Source organism: Setaria viridis, chromosome 5 (genome assembly GCF_005286985.2).
Source record: "Setaria viridis chromosome 5, Setaria_viridis_v4.0, whole genome shotgun sequence".
Classification (NCBI taxonomy): domain Eukaryota; kingdom Viridiplantae; phylum Streptophyta; class Magnoliopsida; order Poales; family Poaceae; genus Setaria; species Setaria viridis.
Window position 1 is genome coordinate 10696677 of NC_048267.2, and position 21624 is coordinate 10718300.

The 21624-nt window shown below is 51.9% G+C and overlaps 3 protein-coding genes across 13 annotated transcripts; 1 reads left to right on the top strand and 2 right to left on the bottom strand.

Moving 5' to 3' along the window:
- Window positions 1–2963: 2963 nt before the first annotated feature.
- LOC117856962 (WRKY transcription factor 72A) lies at window positions 2964–5612 on the top strand. Its single transcript, XM_034739416.2, has 4 exons — window positions 2964–3522; window positions 3643–3717; window positions 3854–4462; window positions 4609–5612. Exons 1-4 carry the CDS (start codon window positions 3445–3447, stop codon window positions 5371–5373), a joined length of 1527 nt encoding a protein of 508 aa, XP_034595307.1. The 5' UTR covers window positions 2964–3444; the 3' UTR covers window positions 5374–5612.
- Window positions 5613–7041: 1429 nt separating this feature from the next.
- LOC117856965 (uncharacterized) lies at window positions 7042–8373 on the bottom strand. Its single transcript, XM_034739425.2, has 3 exons — window positions 7893–8373; window positions 7617–7796; window positions 7042–7508 (listed from the first exon to the last, which is right to left on the bottom strand). The coding sequence occupies exons 1-3, from the start codon at window positions 8054–8056 to the stop codon at window positions 7205–7207; spliced, it is 648 nt and encodes a 215-aa protein (XP_034595316.1). The 5' UTR covers window positions 8057–8373; the 3' UTR covers window positions 7042–7204.
- A 4879-nt stretch (window positions 8374–13252) lies between these two features.
- Window positions 13253–16935, bottom strand: LOC117856963 (protein TWIN LOV 1). 11 transcript variants are annotated; one of them, XM_034739420.2, is made up of 7 exons: window positions 16166–16935; window positions 15167–15374; window positions 14983–15047; window positions 14139–14218; window positions 13996–14024; window positions 13853–13911; window positions 13253–13625 (listed from the first exon to the last, which is right to left on the bottom strand). In XM_034739420.2, exons 1-7 carry the CDS (start codon window positions 16752–16754, stop codon window positions 13597–13599), a joined length of 1059 nt encoding a protein of 352 aa, XP_034595311.1. In that variant the 5' UTR covers window positions 16755–16935; the 3' UTR covers window positions 13253–13596. The 11 variants fall into 11 exon arrangements, 8 of the variants coding, with proteins under 8 accessions (XP_034595311.1, XP_034595310.1, XP_034595309.1 ...); XM_034739419.2 differs by having other exon boundaries at window positions 13996–14051; window positions 16166–16927; XM_034739418.2 differs by having other exon boundaries at window positions 13848–13911; window positions 16166–16925.
- Between the last annotated feature and the right edge of the window lie 4689 nt (window positions 16936–21624).

Below are 21624 nucleotides of genomic sequence, written 5' to 3' on the forward strand. Positions count from 1 at the left end.
GCATGATGGTTTGTCGGTTTACGTTTTTCCCTATACTACTTGTGCTTGGTAAGTTTTTGATGGATCAATGGAGGTAATAAGTAGTATTGCGGGGTTCCATTGACCCTTTTCCCTATACTACTTTTACTGTTCCAAATCTGTCAAACAAGTTTTATTGGTGATGTATGATCTGTAGCAATTGAATTACATACTATATCTGTCCGTCATTAGTCTTCAGTTCGGTCCTGGTGTGACAGATCCATGATCTGACACTTCCATAATTTCTGACAAATTGTTGACCTCGAGTATTTGAATGCACAGGTTGCCAGAGCTTGCTACTATTCTACTCGTTCTGTGGCTAAGTTACATTACAATTGTTCCCATAGGGCAGTTCCCTGAACTGATCCATGTGAAAGACGACTTCTCAGAATGATGTCCTTCTGACTTCGCAGTTTTCTTTTCAGGACTCAGTAATCCATGAGACGAAAACACCGCCAGCATTATTTGACAGACAGCTGGAAAACTCGGCGAGGGCTGTCGGTAGGGTGAGCTTGAATTTGCGACGCCGGTTTTGAATCTGCCGAATGGTGATGTATCAGTGGCTTCCAAGCATCAAACACCGGGAAGAGAACAAGAAGAGAATGCATTTGTTTCCTCCTAATTTCTCCAGGCTATGCAAGGAGCGTCTGCATGGGGGTCTTTCCTTAAGAAAAATGTGATGGAAATCCGCATCGCTTACCCCACTTGAGGGTCCAAAGATTTGACCAGATCGTTGAAAAGCTTGGCCTCACATGATGCGTCGACAAACAAGGTCCGCTCACCAGCTTACTCATCAGACCAATTCTTTTTTTTTTCTTTGGGCTGGGTGTTAGCTGTATTCATTTGGGAAATGGTGGTTAGTATATGCATTTAGGAATTAGGTAGGAAAGACGCCTCCCTTGATGCATCCGTTGACTAAACATGCAGTTTACTTGAACTGAGTCCATCCATCATCCATGTGCTTACATATCTTTATGCCATTTTTTTCTCCGCTGCTCTGCTTTTTTTCAACTCCAAGTTGTGTGTTCCTTGTAAGAAATTGTGCTGTTGCTATTGCATGACGCCATCTGTATAGGGGCCATACATCATGGGTGATCCCTCCCTTAGACCGAATCCCCTGATTGCGAAAGCTCTCCGAGAGTCTCCGATCTGAAATACGACTCGCCTTCATTTTCCCAGGTACGTAAATCCTGTAATTGATGGAAAGTCGTGGGAGCTCTTGAGTGTGTGTGTATGGTGGTGGTGTGCACTCTACTTTCTCTAGGCAATCCGCCAATCCGATGATCCAAGATTCCAGCAAAAACTCCATCTCCATGGTTTCTCCCTCGCCGGTGGGCCCCACCTGCACAAACCCTGTAGCAACCCATGGGAACACGATCACCACATCCAATTTGGTTAATGCTACGTCGCGGTGGAGACGGATCAAGGCAGGGCAGCTATGCCGATATTCAACGGGGTGGTGAGGTGAGGTCACGTACGCCCTCCATGACTGCCGATATAAAAAAAAAAGGCACAAAAAGAAATGGAAACAGAGGGAAGGGGAGGTCGACGATCCCGCGGGTACGGTGGCGCTGCAACAGTTTCAACGGGATTCGCTGGAATCTCAACAAGTAGGCCAACCAAAACCTCCCCCCAAAAAAAATAAAAAATAAAATTAGGCTAATTAAATCACTTGAACCCGATTATTGGATGGCAACACCGAACTGTCGCGGTCGCGGCACCAGTTGGATGGAATAAAAGCTACAGGAGTGTGTGTGCATGGTCGCATCGCGTGCGCACGGATCGATCGTATCCGCGGCTAATCAATGCGGGCTCGATCGAGAGGATGGTCTCTTCTCGCGTCACATGCTGCGTTTCTTTATTCCCCCTGATGGTCTCTTCTCTTCCAGTTCCAGCTCCGATCCCTCCTCCTCCTCTCCAATTCGGCACATGGTGGATAGATACGCGCGTGGGTGATGCTGACTCTGTGGGTCCGTGTACACGCAGTACTGCGACGATGTACTGTTCACACGCGACTTAGGAAAGGGGAAGGACCTTTTTTCCTCTCTCCCAATGGTGACGGCTCCCACTGGGCTCTTGGAAGAACCTGCTCGATATGATGATGTGAACTAGTACTGATTACAAGTACTAATGCTGCGTTTAAGTCTGATTTCACTCCAACACCGGTCCAATTATGTTTCCATTTCCGACATTTGAAATAATTATTTGTTTATGTGTAATATCCGCTCTGCTCCGAACCCGATAAAATAAAATGAATTATCCGTCTCTCGTTCCTATGTGTGGGTTGATCTTTCGAAAGTAGATACTCCACGAAAGGTTAAAAGGTAAACGGCCGACAAGTGGATTGCTTGGGCACACCTGTACTTTTCATCCAGGTCCGAGTTTTCGCAGCTTGACCTGACCTGTTAAAATCCGAAGACATCGAAGCAGCGTCGTCGTCAGTGAGCGGCAGCAGAATAATTCGATGCGCCTAGCGTGTTTAATTTCTCCAGATTTGATCCACGCACCGGTTGGCTGAACAATTCCTCAACATCCCGGTTGCTTCTTCAACTTGACAGATAGCAGCAAGCACCTAGCTCCCCACCGGCCGTACAAAGTCAACCGGACACCCCTAAAGAAATGCAAGGCCGCGATCGAGCTCCTGCGTTCGTACGTACACACGCCGGCCGCCGGGAGCTAGCTGACATGTAATAAGAACGCGGCATCCATTTTGTCAGCTGGACAAGTCAGAACTAAGAACCTGCCATCCCCGTCAACCTCGCGAACCTGCCTGCAAAGTTGTGGCGGCGACGGTGGTGGCGGCGACGGCGGCTAACCGCTTGATCCAACGGTCGCCGGAGTAGCAGTAGCTTAGGGCTTATTAGCAGCTAGCGTAGAGAGCCCTGGCGCGTGGACCAGTGCAGACGACGACGCGGCGGCAACGACATGCAGGACACGTTTGGGATGGGGGGAGACCACCGCAGCCACGACGACGACGAAGACGACGGTGACAACGGGGACGACGAGTATTCTATTGGCGCTCGCTTATCTCGCCTCTCTCGCCCCCGGCCATGGGCTGGCATGGCAAGCTAAGCCGGTTGACATTTTTGATGCGCCCAGCCGTATGGGCGAGGCGACGACGACGACTGGGCCCCCCCGATAGGCCGGGCCACTGGGATTCGGTACGGTGCGGCATCTCGCAATTCTTTAGTCTGGGGTTACTCCAAGCGAGTCAGAAACTCCAGGCTTAAGCTTCGTTGCCTCTTTCCTTCTTTCCTTCTTTATAAGGACGGCGAGGGCAGAGGTACTAGTGCCACAGGACAAGCAAGGCATTGCTTGCCGAAAGCTATTGCTCGAAAAGGGGCAGGCGGCCGTCTCGTGGCCCGGTGCGGCGAGTTCCTAGTCGTAGCTTGAGCTCTCGTCAAGCTAATTGATAGCTTGGCTGCCATGGAGGTCGCTGTCGAAAGGCCGGCGCCGGTGAAGGAGGAGAAGAGAGCCGACGCCAAGCCGGAGATGGCAGCAGCGGTATGAATTCAGCGCACGGCCACACCCTGTTCTTCTTTCTTCTTCCTTGCTCTTTTGTTCTTTAGTTGTCTAGTTCAACGCAACGGAGATCTGATCATGGTTTGGCTTTTGTGGATGCAGACAGGAAGCGCGAGGTCTCTCCCGATAGTCTTCGAAAGCTTCGCAACAACGCAAAGCGACGCAGGCATCAAGCAGGTAATTGAATTCTTCTCGGTTCCATGATGAATTGAAATTCGGTTGAGAATTTGAGCTAGCAAGATCGTGTCATGTTTATCGCATCGGCGACGTAATTCTCATCTGGTTCAACTGCATGGATGTTCTGACGCTACAGGAAGAACGCACGCTAGAGGCGGCCAAGGCGGAGATGGGCGAGGTGAGGGAGGAGAACGAGCGCCTCAAGACGATGCTGTCCCGCATCGTCAACCAGTACCAGTCGCTGCACATGCACTTCCTCGACGTCGTCAAGGTGCACGAGCAAGAAGCTGCCAAGGCTAAGCTCCCGGCGGCGCCGGCGCCGGCGCCCGGAGCCGATGGCGTCGACGAAGCCCCCGACGATCTCGTCTCCCTGAGCCTCGGCACGAGGTCCAACGGCGCCCGCCGCAAGGGCCACGAGAGGTCCTCGTCCTCGTCCGGCACCGCCGAGACCACCGCCGGCGAAGGCCAGCTCTCCCTCGGGCTCGGCATCGCGCGGGGCAGCGGGGTGCCCGCCGACGACGACAAGGCGAGCGGCGCGTCGGCGGCGCCTGGCGTCCTGAACCTGAGCTCCGACAGCAGCAGCGCTAACGACGCCGCCAAGCCTGCCCGGGACGACGCCGCCGCGTCCCCGCCTTGCGCCACGCGCAAGAGCCCGAGCGCCGCCGGGGAGGGCGTGGACGACGAGGTGCAGCAGCAGGCCAAGAAGGCTAGGGTTTCCGTCAGGGTCAAATGCGACACTCCCACGGTACGTGACACTTCTCCTACCTCACACTACTATACGAACAAGAAATCGTTGCAAACACCACCAATTACCTGAATAATCAATTTGATCTCTAGATTAATGCGATAGTTATGGCTGAGCTAATTCATGTTGTTGTGGTGATCGATCAGATGCCCGATGGTTGCCAATGGCGGAAGTATGGGCAGAAGATCTCCAAGGGGAACCCTTGCCCGCGCGCCTACTACCGCTGCACGGTGGCGCCCCACTGCCCGGTGAGGAAGCAGGTGCAGCGGTGCGCGGAGGACACGACGATCCTGATCACCACGTACGAGGGCCAGCACAACCACCAGCTCCCGCCGGCGGCCACGGCCATGGCGTCCACGACCTCCGCCGCGGCGGCCATGCTCACCTCGGGCTCCACCACCTCCTCCTCCCCGGCCTCGCTCGCCGCCCACGGCCACCACCTCCCGCTCGCGGCCGCCGGGCTGCTCGGCCCGACCACCATGGTCTCCACCGCCGCTTCCTGCCCCACCATCACGCTCGACCTCACCACCCCGGCGGCGCCGCACTCCCTCATGCACTCCACGCCCTACGCTGCCGGTTACGAGTCCAAGGCGGTCCCGGCGGCGTGGAGCAGCGGTTACCTCGCGTACGGCGCCGCGCCACCGTCGTACTACGCCAAGGGCTCGCTGGCGCTGGGGCACCTGTTCGGCGGCGGCTTGGGCGTGTCGTCGAGGCCGGAGCAGCTGTACGCTGCCCAGTCGTACCTGCAGAGGACGAGCAGCCTCGGCGGTGGCGGCCATGGCGCGGTGGCGCCGGCCGTCACGGACACGCTCGCGAAGGCGATCACGTCGGACCCGAGCTTCCAGTCTGCGCTGGCGGCGGCGATCACGTCGGTCATGGGCCGCGGCGGAGCCGCTGCCGCCCAGAAGTGATCGACGCGCGCATGCACGGACTAGATTTTGTGTAGGGCAGTGGTCCATATGTAATTAATAAGTGCATCGTGGTTACTTACTTTGTTGATTGGAGTAGTTTTGGAATTTTTAGTAGTCATTGGCTGGGAAGAAATGGTGATCATCTATGTAACAGGGATCAAGTGATCAGCCGATATACATAGAGCAGATGAGTAAACTGTATCTACCATGAATGATTGGGATTAAAGAAGTTTTGATCATCAGGTTGTTCCAGCTAAATCTGATGGGGGTCTAAACTAAACTCTGAGCCTGCAAGTGCAGCATGATGATGAAGAGCATAAATGCATAATGATGGAGCTAGGGCAGTGGTCAAACACCATTATTCAACAATTTGCAGATCCCAAGCGAGGTCTTTGAAATGCATGCAGTTCAGGGGACATTTGATTCTTTCAAGAAACAATCATTTGATCAAGTCATGCGCTGTTCGATCGATCTCTAAACTGCCGTAGACGAATTAATCATGTAGAGAGCGTTAAAAGACCAGTCAATCAAGCTAAACTAGACATGAGAGAGATAAATTTCAAGCTTGAATCGAAGTTGATTAGCATGGCTTTGGAGGGACTCTGATCTGAACCAGGTCAAGCAACCACCGTACTAGTTGGAGATAATTAGCCAGGAAGGCAGCTGCTTGCTCGTCAGAGAAGACAACGACCCGCGAACCAATCAAAGCTGACTAAATATACACCGGTGGAAACTTACGATCCTCTCTTGATTGCACTAATGCGTGTGCTGTCCATTTCTTCAGTTTCTGAAATTGGGTTCTGCCCATGTCTTCTTCAGTTTCTGAAACTGGGTTCTGTCTTGTTCGAGAGGAAATCGGGTTCTGTCCATTTGTTCAGTTTCTGGAACGTTTTCAGACCAATATACATCATTCAGACTCCCTCTAGCACCATCGCGCCCAGCATTCAGTTCGACCGCTGCGAGGTAATTGAGATGCTGGATATCCTCAGTTGATCACGATCATTCACCTAGCATCCCTGCGCTATGCTGTTTTAAGTGACTTAAAGCACAGTATTGAGACCTGACAAGCAAACTATATTTACAGTGCTATGATTTTAGACACATACTCCCTCCGTTTCAAATTATAGGTCGTTTTGACTTTAGAACAGGACTTTAGAACTCTGATCTGAAGTCTGAACCAAGTCAACCAACCACCGTAGTTGCAGAGTGCTCATAAGAGGATCAGGACGACAGGGTGCACTGATGAATGGCGCCCTAACTGATGTTTTTGCAACATATGTACTTCGCCAAATACATTACTGTCTTTTACTAGGGTATGCTGCCCATCATATCTGCCAGTTCCTGAAATAGGGTTTTCTTTTCTTTAATTTTCATTTTTTTCCTTTTAGCAGAAACAGGGTGTTGAGAACATTATATTACCATCTTGAGAAACAAAAGGCACACTCCCCCATCTTATTGATAATAGAATTTCACGCTGTGTTCTTAGCAAAGCCTGATTAGCAAATCGATCAGTACTACAAAAATTACTCCCTTCATAGTTATACGTTTATGATAACCAAATTAATTTTAAAATGAACTAATTAGCTTGTCCTAAACAATCGTATATTTAAAAATGGAGTGAGTAAGATTAAACATCGTGACTACACACAATGACACAAGAGCCAGTAATGTCCAGTCTAAGGGAATAGTCAAGCGAAACCGATTCAGTGTGTGTATGTGTAACTATAACGGTAATATGGTACAAACCCAAAAAAGCAGGGATCGATCTCGTCTCGATCTCCACGTTTCTGAACATTTTACATGGTGGCCCGTAGTAAGAACAAGCGACCGATCAGTACGACGATTCCGAAAACGAGTGAGCCGCCGTCGCGGCATGCATCAGCTGCGTGTGCATCCCCCACGCGTCACAGGGAGCGCCGCCGGGCGCGCTCCACGGCGCCGCCACCAGGGGCGTCGAGCACGGCATGCTCTGGGTCTGGGCCCCGCGCGGCGGGGCGAGGCATGCACCGCCGGACCCTGGCGCGGCGTGGTTGTGGACGCCGTCGTAGGTGGTGACGACGTAGCGCGGGTCGTCGCGGTCCCGCTCCACGCGCTTCTTCACGCCGCACCCCTCCGCCGAGCACCGGTAGTAGTTCCTGCCGCGGCCGATCGCTCATCAGCCACAGCGCAACGAAGAACGAACAGCCACCGATCGAGAAAGAAAGAAATCTGCGTGCAGGAAGCAATGGCAGCAAGTGCGTTACCTCGGGTTGGGGCTGCTCTTGACCGCCTTCTTGCCGTACTTGCGCCACTTGAAGCCGTCGTCCAGCACGTCCACCTCCGACCTCGTCCGGAACCCGATCCGCGGCGACGGCCGCCCGCCGCCATTATTCCCACCCGATCCGCTCATCACCATCCTCCTCCCGTCATCGTCCACGTAGCTCCTGAACTCGATCAGACCACACCTAATCAACATCACGGGACGGCGCACATTGCACGCAAGCAAGCTAGACGTCGTATAAACACGATGCAAAACTTACACGTTCACCATCTCATTCTCCGCGGCGGCGCCGCCGCCGCTGGTGCCGCCGCCGCTGGCGAACACCGGCGCCGGCGGCGAGGCGTAGTAGTCGGTTGCGCGAGCGCCCATGATCTCCGGGAGGAAGAAGTAGTCAGAGATGGCGGCGGCCGGCGGGAACTCCATCGTCACGGCACCGCTGTCCGCCACGAGCTCGGGAGGGAAGCAGTACGAGGAGGCCGCGGGCGGCGGGTAGGAGGCTGCGGCGTAGCAGCTCGCCTCGTGGCCGAGTAGCCCCAGCGACGCCGCCGTGTACACGCACGCTCACGGCACACCGACTGCTCGCGATCGCTCCGCTACACACTACACTTTGCCGCTGCCGCTGCTGCCGTGTCGAGCTCGCCAATTTATACGCCCGGGCGAGGCTGGCATCCGTGGATTGCTGCTGGTGATGATGACGATGAGAGCTCGAACTCGAAGTCGTCTGAACTTTTTTTTATAATAAAAGTAGTCTTCTGAACTCTGAAGCGAGCAGAGGCTTCATGGATGGTTCATTTCGCGCGCGCGCGCGCGGCGCAGGCCGGATCCTGATCCGAAGGTTCTCAGAGGCGTCACGTGTCGATTGCTACGGCGACGTGTCGCACCCCGCCCTGCGCTTTTGGAATTTTCGACGGGACAAACCCTCCCCTAGTCAAAGGAGCTAGGGAGCTAAAAGCCCAAGACCCACCGTTAGTTACGGATGACCACGAGATGATTGCACGGCTGGCCATGCATGGTTTACTAGTATACGACGATCAGCATGTAGACTTACCAGTAGTATCTGGGTACAGGCCGGCGGCAATCCAAGAAGACGGTGACGAAGGTTTCGCCGAGTGTCAAAAATACTCAGCAAAAATTTAAGCTTTGCCGAGTATCACAGCGGAAAAATATTCAAAAAAAATCTAAACTTTACCGAGTGTTACGAAGAAAGCACTCAGCAATATTTAAAATGTCACCGAGTGTTAAACCGAACAACACTCAGCAATATTTAAAACTTTGCCGAGTGTCACTCAGCAAAGTACTTCGTATAGAAAAGATTGCATTGTCTCTTTGCTGAGTGTTAAGGACAAACACTCGGCAAAGTACTGCGTATATGACACTCGGCAAAGCGACCATAAAATTCCTATTTTTATGGTTCGGTCACGTATAATGAACCCCCCACTCAAACAAACATCACAGGCATAATTCACAATAAGCATCACAGGCATAATTCACAATAAGCATCAATTAAGCCACAAATGCAAATGCAAGTAACAAGTAAGTCACAACTAAGTCACAAGTAGTTAATGCGGAGGCCATGGGAACCACTGCGACAAATCCGGATCCTGAGGCTGATTATTCGATGCCGCCGATTGATTCTGCACAAAGAAGAAGAGATTGCATGTGTGAGACAAGATTGATATTTATATTTCATGCACTTAATAATATAATATGAGCAACAATCAGGCAAAACTATGATTCCTAAATTGGAAGTAACGTGGCCAAAAACTATTTGTGCTAACATATTATTTTGAGCTAACATTTAGAGCTAACATATCATAGCATATTTCACTTTGAGCTAACATATCATTTGGCATTTGGACATTTACGACAAAAACAAGTTCTCTAAGTCAAAGTATTCAATCTGCAGTATAAGGTGTCAAGTGACTCACAGGAGTAGTTGCGGGTGGTTGAGGTGGAGGGAATAGCATCAGTGGCGGTGGCAAAGGTTGACTCATACTCGATGCAAAACCCTGCATGTATTGGAACATTTGCTCCATGCTCAGCCGTTGTTCTTTCAGCCTCTGCTGAATCATCTGCTCCATTCTTGCCTCCAACTCCTATCGTCGCTTCGTTTATGCTTCCACCTGGGCCTACAATATTTCATCCCAATATTACAATACAAAGCAAAAGTACGTAAAAATCAATGAACGATGAATAAAACAGAAATTATCTCGAGTGCCTCCATCTGGAAGCGTGCAGTGTCTGGCCTTGGGCGTATCGCTGGGTCGAGCTCATGCTCCTTGCACGAATCTGGGAGAGTGTGGGAGTACTGGCCATGTCGATTGTGCTGTCGCCAATCCAGTATCGGCCATGCTTCCTGCCTCCTGCTACCCTCATGACGACTTCTCCATCAAGATTCTAGGAGCTCGGATCATACTCTGGCCCATGGACCTCCCTTGCCATCGTTGTGTATTCACTGAGGCGGCTATGGATGGTCGCATTGTTGTACGACGAGGGTGGGTCCTCCAGGTTGTAGTCGATGTCGGACGTCGCCTAGCCCTTGTGGCGGTCACGTGGTGACGTTTTTCCGAGTGTCCATTCTTTGCCGAGTGTCGAGTTTTTGTTTGCCGAGTGTTTTATTTCCGACACTCGACAAATATATTTTTTGCCAAGTGTAATTTATATGTCGAGTGTTTTTAGCTCAGCACTCGGTAAAGGAATTATTTGCCGAGTGTCCGAGGAAATGCACCGGAAAATTTGAGGTTTTCGATAGTGAGGATTGTTGAATAGGCTGTGTCGTTTCAGTGTAGTAATAGCATGAATGTACATCTTGTTTCAAGGGTCGATTACCTACCTGCTTTTCTTCTATAATGAAAAGGTAGAGCACCTACCATATTTGCTCAAAAAAAATAATTCAAGCCCGATGAAACGAGGCCGTGTGCCGATGCCGACCTAGCTAGATCCCGAGTCCAAACTTATCTTGTTCAGGTCCAAAATAGCGTCCGAGTCCAGTCCATGGCCCGTATTCCCGCCATCTGTAGACCGACCGATCGCGCGCACTACTGGCACATTGGGCACGGTACGGTGCACCTGACCGGAGGCAGGCGACACCTGTCACGAACCTGGTAGCCATTTACCTCGCTCACTCTTCTACTACCACTGTACTGTCTCCGGCGTGCCAACCATGAGGTACCGATCGGTCTCACGCAGTCACGCCGGTGTAGCAACAGTGGGATCAGTAGAAAAGTGGCCGTGTGCCGACGTCCTCGTGATGATACGGTGGTTTTACTTTGATCTCTGTGACGGTTAGTAAATTCTGCGTGCGTGCGTGCGTGCGTGAGGTAGGCGACGGCCGACAGCGATGCCATCGTATTAACTGAATCTTGCTAGCGTAGTCTCGTCTTAATTATTAGATGGCACCACGCATTGCCCGATCGAGCATGCGTGATGCGTACGTCGATCGATCTAGATGTTTGCCAACCCTGACCGGCCGGTTTTTAGCACGTGAGTGTGATTTAGTTAGCTCGGAAATTACCTGGACCCATCGTAGCTAGTTGCTGGTTAATTACTGCCTGGTTGAGTGGCTCTGGCACTGGAACTACCACTGAAGAAAGTGCAGAAGCATCTATCCGTCTTCGCCGGCTTTGCGGGTTTAGTGACAGCAGGATTTCTGGTTTTATCTTTGTATTATATATAGTGTATCTGCGAATTTCGCAGGCGTCTGCATAAGATCGAGAGTGAATCATCCTCATTGAGATGGAGCCGGAGTTCAGGTGCAATGTTTCGTCGCTGCTGGCACCATCGAGCCATCCAAAAGGAGTGGACATTAAATATGGCCAGGTTCCGTAAGCCACCTTTCCATGTATGGAGAATTGGAAGCCAAACAGAGACGTTTTTGGCTGCCATCCCCTCTAGCCGGATGCCCAGATGCTGCTGCTAAGACATAAGTAGAACACGAGCCGCCACTAGAGCAGAGCATCTGGTCCTCCCCGGTCGGGCGGTCCCGGCGTGCGCATGGAAGGCGCCGCAACCCCGTACGAGGGGGGCAGCGACACCGATGCTGCCACGACGCCCGCTCTCTCCCAGTCCCAGGCGGCGGCGGCGGCGGCGCGCTGCGAGAGCCGACTGGCATATGCCGGTTGCGCCGCCAGATCGAACCCGCTAATCACGCGGCCGGCCGGCCGTCTTCCCGGCAGCTTCCCGTCGGCATCGGCGGCCTGAGGGACATCCTAGTCAGTGCTCATCCGCCGAGCTAGCTGTACGTGCTCCGCGGATCGACGTCGCCGTCGGATCATGCGCCGTTGCTTCTCCGGCAGAGATTGCACGGGCAGGACAACGGGCGGACTGTTAGCTCCCTCGCCGTCAGGGGCGCGCGGCTGTGACGATGGGATTCGCGGGCTAGTTGCCGCTCGACACATCAGGCATTCGGGTGGCCTTGCCATTCAGTCCCAGGACACGAGAACGATTCCTTGTACACCCGCCGTTTGTCGGATCCCATACAAAATTTCTCCTAGCCGTTCTAGGAAGTAGTACTGATAGAGTGACAGGTTAGAAACAACATCTCGAACGGGGACCCAAGTCTCACCACTCCTGCTACCAGCCTACCACTACTAGTAGCATTGACCGAGGGTCCAAATAAAGCTCCAAATGTTTCTACTTTCTACTGTTGCTGTGTAACGGCAGGAGCAAAAACGTTAGCATCAGGACGGACGGTGACCGACCGGGGACGGGGACTGAACGACCTCGGAGGCTGTTGCCTTGCCACGAGCGGCTGCAAAGAGTGCCAGTAGCGGAGTGTACACTGTACAGCAGTCGGCGTCCTTGGCTGCAGCTAGCGACCTCTCAGGACGTCGTGGCCTTCGGGTTCCGCGGTGCATACCGCGGCGTCGTGCGTCCGTTCCGGCGAGACAAAAATTCTCGCGGTTCGCCGGACGCGCCAGGAAACGAGACAGGAACCGGCAGGCGGCGTCCGTCGTGGCGCTTGCGGTTGTTCGCTTGCGCGCGCATCCACTTGGTCGCTGGCCGCCAGCACTGTCATCTGCGAAGCACGCACGTCATCTTTTTAATGCTAAATAAATAAAAAATCTCTCGCCATCGCCACCAACACAGTTCCAGGTTCCCGTACGCAGTATCTGGTGCTTCTGGGGCAATAGCGTCACGTGTCAGTTATGGGAATTTCATTTTTTTATTTTGGTTTTTTGTTTTATTCATTTTAGTGTACGAAGTAAGCTATGGAGATCGCAAGCGCTTCATGTTCATGTATGAATACGGTTGTTGCAGAGGCTGCGGAAGGATGGACCAGTTGCTCGTGCCAGTGTATCTGACGCAAGAGTTTAGAGATAAGATTAGGCTGCCATTGTTGAAGCCTGCTACTGCAGATGTATATTGCATTGCAGGACAGGTCATTTTCAGGCGAGTCGGGTACGACATGAGTCATGACGTCCTAATCCTACCAAATAAAAATCAAAACCTGTGGACTCCAGTTCCAGACAAGAGACAAGTGAATTCTCTGTGCTAACATCCAAACTTAACTGTAACTAGAACAGTCAGTTATTATCTGACCAAACCTTTGTGAGGTCAAACCGACACATATCAATTTAATGCACTTGGGGTCAAAAAAACCAATTAAAGTTGTAACAGTGAGATCGAAGAACTTCTGGAGCCTCTATTTCCATTTCTTTGCTTCATTTCGCATGGTTACATGATCGGAACAACATCGTATATTTACCAGGAATTTCCCTTAAAAATCAATCCGTTTTCTTTGTTGTGCTAATCAGTTATACTTTACATACAATAGGTAGCAGCGATGTACATTGGCAAGTCGACAAGTCGTAGGATGGCGAGGAGACTCGAGTCGCTATTGGGAAGGTCTCAACAGGCTACCCGAAGCCGACAAGCCTCTCACTGCAACTCTCACCGCACCAACAGCGCCAAGCTGCCATACCTCAGGGGTCAACCCGTTAAAGTCGTGCTTTGCGCCCACGTCAAGGTGAACCCAGATATGAAACGCGACCTGCATATACATGAAGTCAGTCGTAAAATTGTACTGCTCTTGCAGTATATCTGACTGATAGATTGCAAACTGCCAATCCATTCTGCTCTAAAGCTCCATCGAAACATGAATAAAGAACACAGACCCTCTAAAACTTAACCATTCTGCAGGAATTGTTTAATTCATCTGGAAAACAGCTTCTTTCAGGAATTCAGGAAAGTCCTGAGAAAGATCTAAGCGAACCTTGCCTGAAGCATCTCTGATAGGAGATACATGTAGAAGATCACGGAATGAACTTCCATCTTTCCTGATAGAAGAGGCAAAATTTCTGTCAAGTTCTTTACATAAGCTGAACCTGTTAGCTACCAGTACAAAAAACGAGCAACCGCACCTGTAACTTAGAAGGTCCACGGTGCATGCCTGCTCAGAACAAATATGCTGATTTATCTGTACATCCAATTTCGAATAGAAATTGAAAAAAGTAAGCAAAATGATAGGGAATGGTCATACAAGCTATATAATCCTGGTCCGCACCTCCTCAAAAACCTCCAAGCTAGTACCTGGACCATTTAAGACTCTGCAGTTACAGCCCAATATCTCCTCTCTTGAGTATCCTGAAGAAAAAGTTTTAAGAGCAACATAAGTCATTCCTGTAACCAGCAGCAGCCTCCACACAGTCCAGGCTAAACAGCTCCAAGTAAATTTCCCCCAATGCAACATATTTGAGTATTTCTACCATTCTTTCATGCTTTGCTAGTTATATCTAATGCATAACACCATAGAGTAATGGACTGGTGTCTGCCAAGATAACACCACTACCAAAGAAAAAGGAGAAAAATCTACCAGCATGCACAACTACCAAAGAAAGAATAACAACAAAGAAAAAGGAGAAAATACTACCAGCATGCACAACTGCCAAAGAAAGAAATGTGTGGTCTCTAAACAGCTTACATCAAAATCATGTCTGGTTATATGCGAAAAATGCATCAATAAGTCTGTCACCACAATAACATCACTAAGGACAGAGATTTTAACTTGCATTTTTACATCATTTTAGAAGGAAATAACAAATATAGCCCATAAACCTACATCTTTTAAATCAAGACCATCCTAGGATTCACTCTGTTGCAGGGGTGAAAAATATGCTCTTTACTTCACATGATAATCCCAAAAGACACGAGTATTCTGTACTGATGCACCAAGTATTTATAATCAGTTTGATTAACTTGAGCCAACGAAAACAATATGAAAATATACCAGTAATATATCAGAATTTGCACATATTGCATAGTTAATTATATTGTGCATCACATTAACACATTACTTCAAAATGTTGCTAGAATCCATACTCTGGTACTAACAGTCCAAGAACAACTACCTGTTAATGATACAAAAGCATCGCTGGCATAAATTATTGGCATGTCAGGCAAGCAGGAGTGAGTCCTGTGAACAGTTCAAAAGGATCATTTTAATGAGACATGCATGGATTAGACATCAAATATTTCGAACACAAGAAATAAGACAAGACAACTAAATAGTGACAAGATATGCAAATAACTCACAATACAAAGCTCTGTTTGATTCTACCGAGAGATAGGTTTAATGAAGAACTGAGTGCTGGGATGCCAACAGAGTCACATCTCTTCCCGCTGACCACTAGACTAGTTAGCTTGCTGTAGCGGTTCAGAGCAGAGACAATGCTGTTAGCTGTATTGGTTGCCTTCTCTTTCTCGCTATCACTAGCAACACACGGTTCCTCAGCCTCCAGTCCTGCAACAGCAAACTAGCAACAACATATTCACAACTTGATTCACTTACTGTCTGTTCGATATTCTGCGAGTTAAAACATTAAAATGGTAGGTCAAGTACAACACCCAGCTGAAATTGCCCGTATAGTTATTCTGCCACAAAATGAGCTAATATGACAGTATAGAACAAATAAAAAAGGCAAACCCAGATAAACTTTAAGGTGTCTTGTTTAGCTATTGCTGGCTACTGAACCTTCATTCAGGGGATTGCATAATATGATTTGTCCTGATTTGACCTATTAGTTCTTCCTTTTTTTGGTGAACAAATCATGTAAGCATCACCAAAGGGAGAACTATCACCTACATATTTGTGTTTACAACTGCGCATAGTCCACATTTGGAAAAGCAGGAGCAGTATAACATAACTAAAAGACTTCAAATCAAGAAGTGAAACAAGGGTGCATTCTGAGTGATGTGCCACTGCGGCTAGCAGCTTGACTGACCATCCCCATGAAAGATCAGTGCAACTAAAATTATGGTGGCCGAAATGACTAACCAATCAAACAAAGACGTGTCCACGAGCAGTCTTATGTAGGTCAAGTTTGTAACACACATTTCACAAATGGTTAGTAACTGAACTCACTCGAAATTAATGGTTAGTAACTGAACTTACTCGCAATTAATGGTTGCTCCAGTCTCATTGCTCATTAGTACTCCACTATGGAGTACCAGTAATCATCCATACTTTACTACTGCCAAATAGAGTTGAATGGAAGCCTAATTAAGCAACTAACAGGGGCAAGTCACACTGACCTCTCTTATCCATATCAACGAACACCTTCCCCGCGTGGCTCGCGCACGGGAAATCCTCATCCACCCTGGCCTCCTCCCGGCACGCGGCGAGCACCGCCCCCGGCGCACCTCGGCCCGCCCCCGCCCTCCGTCTGGCGGCATCGATGGGCACCTGCACGGCGAGGAAGTGGAGCAGGCTCCCGTCGCGTGCCTGGAAGACGGGTGCGAGGTGGAGCAGCACCCAGTGCGGGGACCCGTCCCGCCGGTAGTTGAGGATGGCGACCTGGTGCGCGCGCTGGGCGCGGACGGCCTCCCGCACCCCCGCGACGGCGGCGCGGTCGGTGGCGGTGCCCTGGAAGACGCGCGCGTTGCGGCCCAGCACCTCGCGGCGCGGGTAGCCGGTGAGCGCGGCGAGGCCCCGGGAGGCGTAGACGATGGGGTGGCCCGCCAGGGACGGGTCCGTGAGAAGGAAGCTCCCCGGGAGCTCGTCCAGCGCCTCCAGCACCCAGTCCGAGTACCGCGCCGTCAGCGACGACGCGAGGCGGCGGCGGTCGTGCTGCTGCCGCTCCCGGTCTCCCGGGTCCACCTCCGCCGCGCCGGAGGTCGCCATCCCGGGGGTCGCCGGTAAGGCGGCGCGATCGCCGGGGAAGGAGGGGAGCGAGAAAAGATCTGCGCGCGGGGGAAGCGGGGGCTATGGCTGCGGAATTTTCGTTGGGGCCTTTTTTTATTTATTTTTTTACCAGGGCAGAAGCTCTGAAGTACTAGTACGAACTGCTCTGAAGCAGACGAGTAGAATTCGATTGATTGGCTAGTCTGTGTGCGCGGACGTGGCGATCCGTTCCCTCTGGTTTGTGGTCCGCGTCACTCACTAGCGGATAGGAGCAACACGTCTGCCCGCGTCACTCACTAGCGCGCGCACTCAGGCAGATGCAGGCCTGGTCCGGGGACGGCGCGCCCAGGTCCTTCTTCCCCGAGTGCGACAGCGGGAGATTGCTCGTGCTCGTCCCGATACCCGCAGCATACCTACTCCGGCAAGTATTTTCTTTCCGGCAAGTGTCGAGCTGCACATGCTCACTGTGGTAGTCGCGCTCGGATAAATGATACTGTAACAAATGATAAACCAGGCGAGGCGAGCCTGGCGAGGGAGATTTTTTTGGTTCCTATCAGTATATATAGTAGGAAGATAGATAGGAGAGTTATTTTTAAAGTCCTGGTCCATTCCTTCTTCTCTCCATCTTCCCCACGCTCCCCGCCGCCACAGCCTCGTCCTCCGTCCCGACCGGCGGCTGCCACACCGCTGCGCTGTCCGCCCACCCTCCACCGCCGCCTTCCACCCTTCCCTACCTAATCTGAAGCTTGACGTCACCCCCGCCGCCATCCATTGCCCGCCGGACTTCCTGGTCTGCCTAGCTAGCGGCGCTCCCACGTTGCTTCACCCTCCATCGTCGGTCGTACTGCCACCGCCGTTGAGCCTACCCCCCTCTCCTCTAAGGCCGACGGCCATTGGAGCCCCGCCCCCCAGAAACCCAAAACCCTAAATTCGCGGCTCACCCCCCACCCCACCGGCCTCAGCCACCGCCGGCCACTTCCGCCCCCTCCCCCCTGTCAGGGATAGACCCCCAGTACCCGCAAGGAAGGAAGAAGACGGACTTCTACTAGGTCTTCTGTAATCCTATTAGTACTCATGTCATGTAATCCTACTATGACTACTCCTTATAACCGACTAGTAATCCTGCCCCCTGAAGTATATAAAGGAGAGCAGGGTCCCTAGATCGGTAGGCTAAGACCTCATAGAACCACAACAGAGGACCAATTCCTCAACACAAACAACACCCAAGCGGAGGGCACAATATACTACACCCCACACAGGACGTAGTATTACACAATCTAGGGACCCGAACCTGTATAAATCCGTGTCTTGTGTTCTCGCTTTTACCTTAGAGTTCCAAGTCCGACGATCCCCCACCAACCAATCTACTACTTCGGGATACCCCTAGGTAGGTTGCCGGGTATAAAATACCGACATCTGGTGCGCTAGATAGGGGTGATCGTCGAGATCATCGGGCGAGCTTGAAGGACCTCAACATCAAGATCAATCTACTTGACAAGAAGCAAGTCGCCGAGTCGAAGTTCCGAGCAGACAAATCATCGCCGAGACAGAATCGATGCGCTCCACGTTCCAATCGAAGATCGAGCCAGTTTCCGCCGCAGGCTACTTCATGCGGCTCATCAATCAAGGCAGAGGAAAATCCGATTCAAAGTTGGGAGATCAGGCAGATCGAGGGACGCACGCCATAATTCCCAAGATGACAAAGATTTGTTATAGTCACGCGGGGATTGAGGCAAATAATCAGCTCCAACTACTCTCCATGAAAAGCAATTTTGAGGGATTTATGCTACACGCAGATGGAAGGCTACCACAATACCTCAAAATCATAGCCTAATGTACATAGAAGATGTACGCGAGCACTGCTACCTCGACGTTTGGCTGCATCAAGTCGCCGATGACTACTTCAACTACTCGTCTCAACTAGAAAACTAGTCGAGGATGGTCTACTTCGACTACTCATCTCGACTAGAAAACTAATCGAGAATGGTCTACTTCGTGTGACGACCGACCCAAAAATCTTTCAAGTTAATCTTAATCCGAGTCCCTAATCCCCCATCTCAGCTTCCCCGAGTTAAGTGCTCAACCTCCAGTTCCGGTCCGACCCCTGAGGATCCAACCCCTCTCCGCTGGTTCCCAGCTCCGACCCCTGCCGACCCCAACCCATCCCGCCGGATCCTTCTAAGTCTTCCCACAGTGTCTCCCTTCAATCTGAGCAGTGGACCAACCGAGACTGACCGGTGGACCCGCAAAATCTTTCCCCCAGATCTCCCGGTGCAGACACGCTCGAGTAGCATGCCCGCTTCAGAGCTTCTCCGCCGCGTGGCTCAACTCTTCCGACCCCCGCCGCTCCGCCCCGTCGCCGGCCGCGACCGGATGGATTCTCGCACCCTCTTCCCCAATCGCAGCGGAAGCCCTCTGCAACCCTTTCTGCAGCGCCTCGAAGCTCGCGCCCATCATCACCTTGCCGGACCCCCGGCTGCAAGGCCCGAGGCCTCCCGGCTTTTCCACCGCCCCTCCACAGTCGCGCCGCCTCGGACTGCGCTACGCGATGATTCCTTCGTCGCTAACCCCGACCCCGGCCGTGACAGCTCCTTTCCGCCTTGCCAGATCTGCGCCCCAATAGACTGTTGCTTCGCGCTCGCCCGCGCAGCCGCAGCCCGCCTGTCTTCTCACCTGAGCAACCTCGCTTCTAGCGCCGTTCCCCCGGTCACATCCATCAGATCCGTCGCACGACGACGCCCGCCTCCGCCAAATCTCAACCACCGGCAAAACCGCGCATGCGCCGCCCTGTCTCCAGTGCCCAATGGCCGACGGTGTCATCCCCGAAGTCCTGCTCCGCCGCCCCGCTGCTCAATCGCCACCATGGCAGCGCACTCCATCGCTCCTTCCCGATCTTCGTGCTGCTCCAGCTCTCTCTCTTCCCGCGCAGCTATAAAAGGAAATGCCAGAGTCCCACCGGAGCCCCCTTCGCCATCGCTGCCTTGCCGCCGTTCCTCTGCTTCGTGCTCAAGCGCTGCCACCTAAGTTCCTGAGGAGCTCTCCTCTCCGCTCAACACCCACCTTTCCCAATCCACCCAGCCGCTTGCTCCTCCGCGCTGTGCTAGAGCTTGCTTGTAGTCCACAAGAAGCACCGCCGCCGCCGGAGCACCGCCGGGCATCGCCGCTGCCCAAGTCCTAGTGCTTCCATCCTTCCGCCCAAGTCTGCTCCTTCCCGACCCCAAGCTTCACCTGTAAACCGAAGGTAAGCTGCCGACCCTTTTCCGCCTCGCTCGACCCTCTTTAATCGTCCGACCCTGTCTGTCCGCCCGACCCCTTTTCCGCCTCGCCCGACCCTCTCTAATCGTCCGACCCTGTCTATCCGCCCGACCCCTTTTGCGCCTCGCCCGACCCTGTCTGTCCGCCCGACCCTTTTTCCGCCTCGTCCAACCCCTTCTGTTCGTCCGACCCCTTTTCCGCCTCGCCCGACCCTGTCTGTCCGCCCAACCCCTTTCTCCGTCTCGCCCGACCCTGTCTATTTCGCCGACCCTTTCTCCGCCTCGCCCGAGGACTCGGCTGTATCCTTTTTCCTTGACCTGAGGGTATATGTGTAGAAAAAATCGGGGACTTCTCTGTGTTAAGTCTGAGGACCCCCAGCACAGCTATTCCTCTAGTCTAAGGGTCAGATCATAAGTTTCTTCCCATCCGACCCTTTTGCCTTGCTCTCCACCAACTCAAGTGAACTTCCCCACTTTTTCCGTAGCCTTGCTACAAAGTTTCTGGGCAAAAACTCGCAAGTGTTGCTGTTGAAATAACCGCCTAAGTGCTAGCCCCCTGCTTTTGCTTTCGTGTAGAGTTCCATCTCGCTGACGGCGTCTACAAGCTGCACCCGGCGCCAGAGGACGGAGTTGTAGCCGAGCCACCGCTTCCAGAAGCCGAAGCCGCCCCAGCAGAAGACCTGTTCCCTTCCTCCTCGCTTGAAGGCAAGCCCCGGAGCATGAACCCCAGTTTCCCAAACTTGCGCATGCCTTCTTCATCATGTTTGTGCATTTACATATAGGAGTTGTTTGCAACCATAGATGCATAACTTAGATCCCTTGATATGAACACTAGCTGTTGGACCGAGTAGTTGCTATGCTTAAATAGGAAGCGGTAAAAGTCGAGTGATTTCCTGTCACTCGCGAGTTGTAGGAGTTGGTTGTTCTCCTTCTGTCACAACTATAAGGACGGTGGACGGGGCAGGGTTCTGGTGAACTTTTGGTGGTCGGCTGATCGCCCTGTCTGTCTATGAAATCTGTTAAGTCCCGACAGTGGTGGTGTTCGTGATCAAGTGTTTGAAAGTACTAACCTCATACTCATTATGGGATGAGGAAGCCTAGTACCGGATTGAACCTAGACGTGAGCGGTCGCCCCATTGTCCTTGGAACGGAGTTTCCCCTGCGGCCGCATGTGGTGGCAAGTGTGGTCACAGAACGACAGAGGCCGGGTCTGTGGAACCTTGCACCAAAGGAAATGGGCCCAACACGGGTTAGGGAATTGATAGGGAAGGCCGACACAGGAAGCGCCCCTCGGTGGTGCGCGGATGTCGTGAGGTTAGGTTCACCATGCATGGTTAAAGAACTCGAATCGATTCGTCTGCCCCTCACAGTTTGAGACTGCTTGATCGCTATGCTACGCTGAGTAATAAAGGAATCTAATGATGACATGGTCTTGATGATGTTATATACCCTCTGGTTGGTTCTATGTTTGCTTAGAGTAAGTTGCTAACTTAGACCGGATAATGAACTTAGAATCTGAGGTAAAACTTTGAAAATAAGGATCTACATAGTGCTTTTGGCAAACAAACCCCTCAGCCAAAGAGCCTTGCATGTCTAGAAGTGGTGGAGTAGCTTAC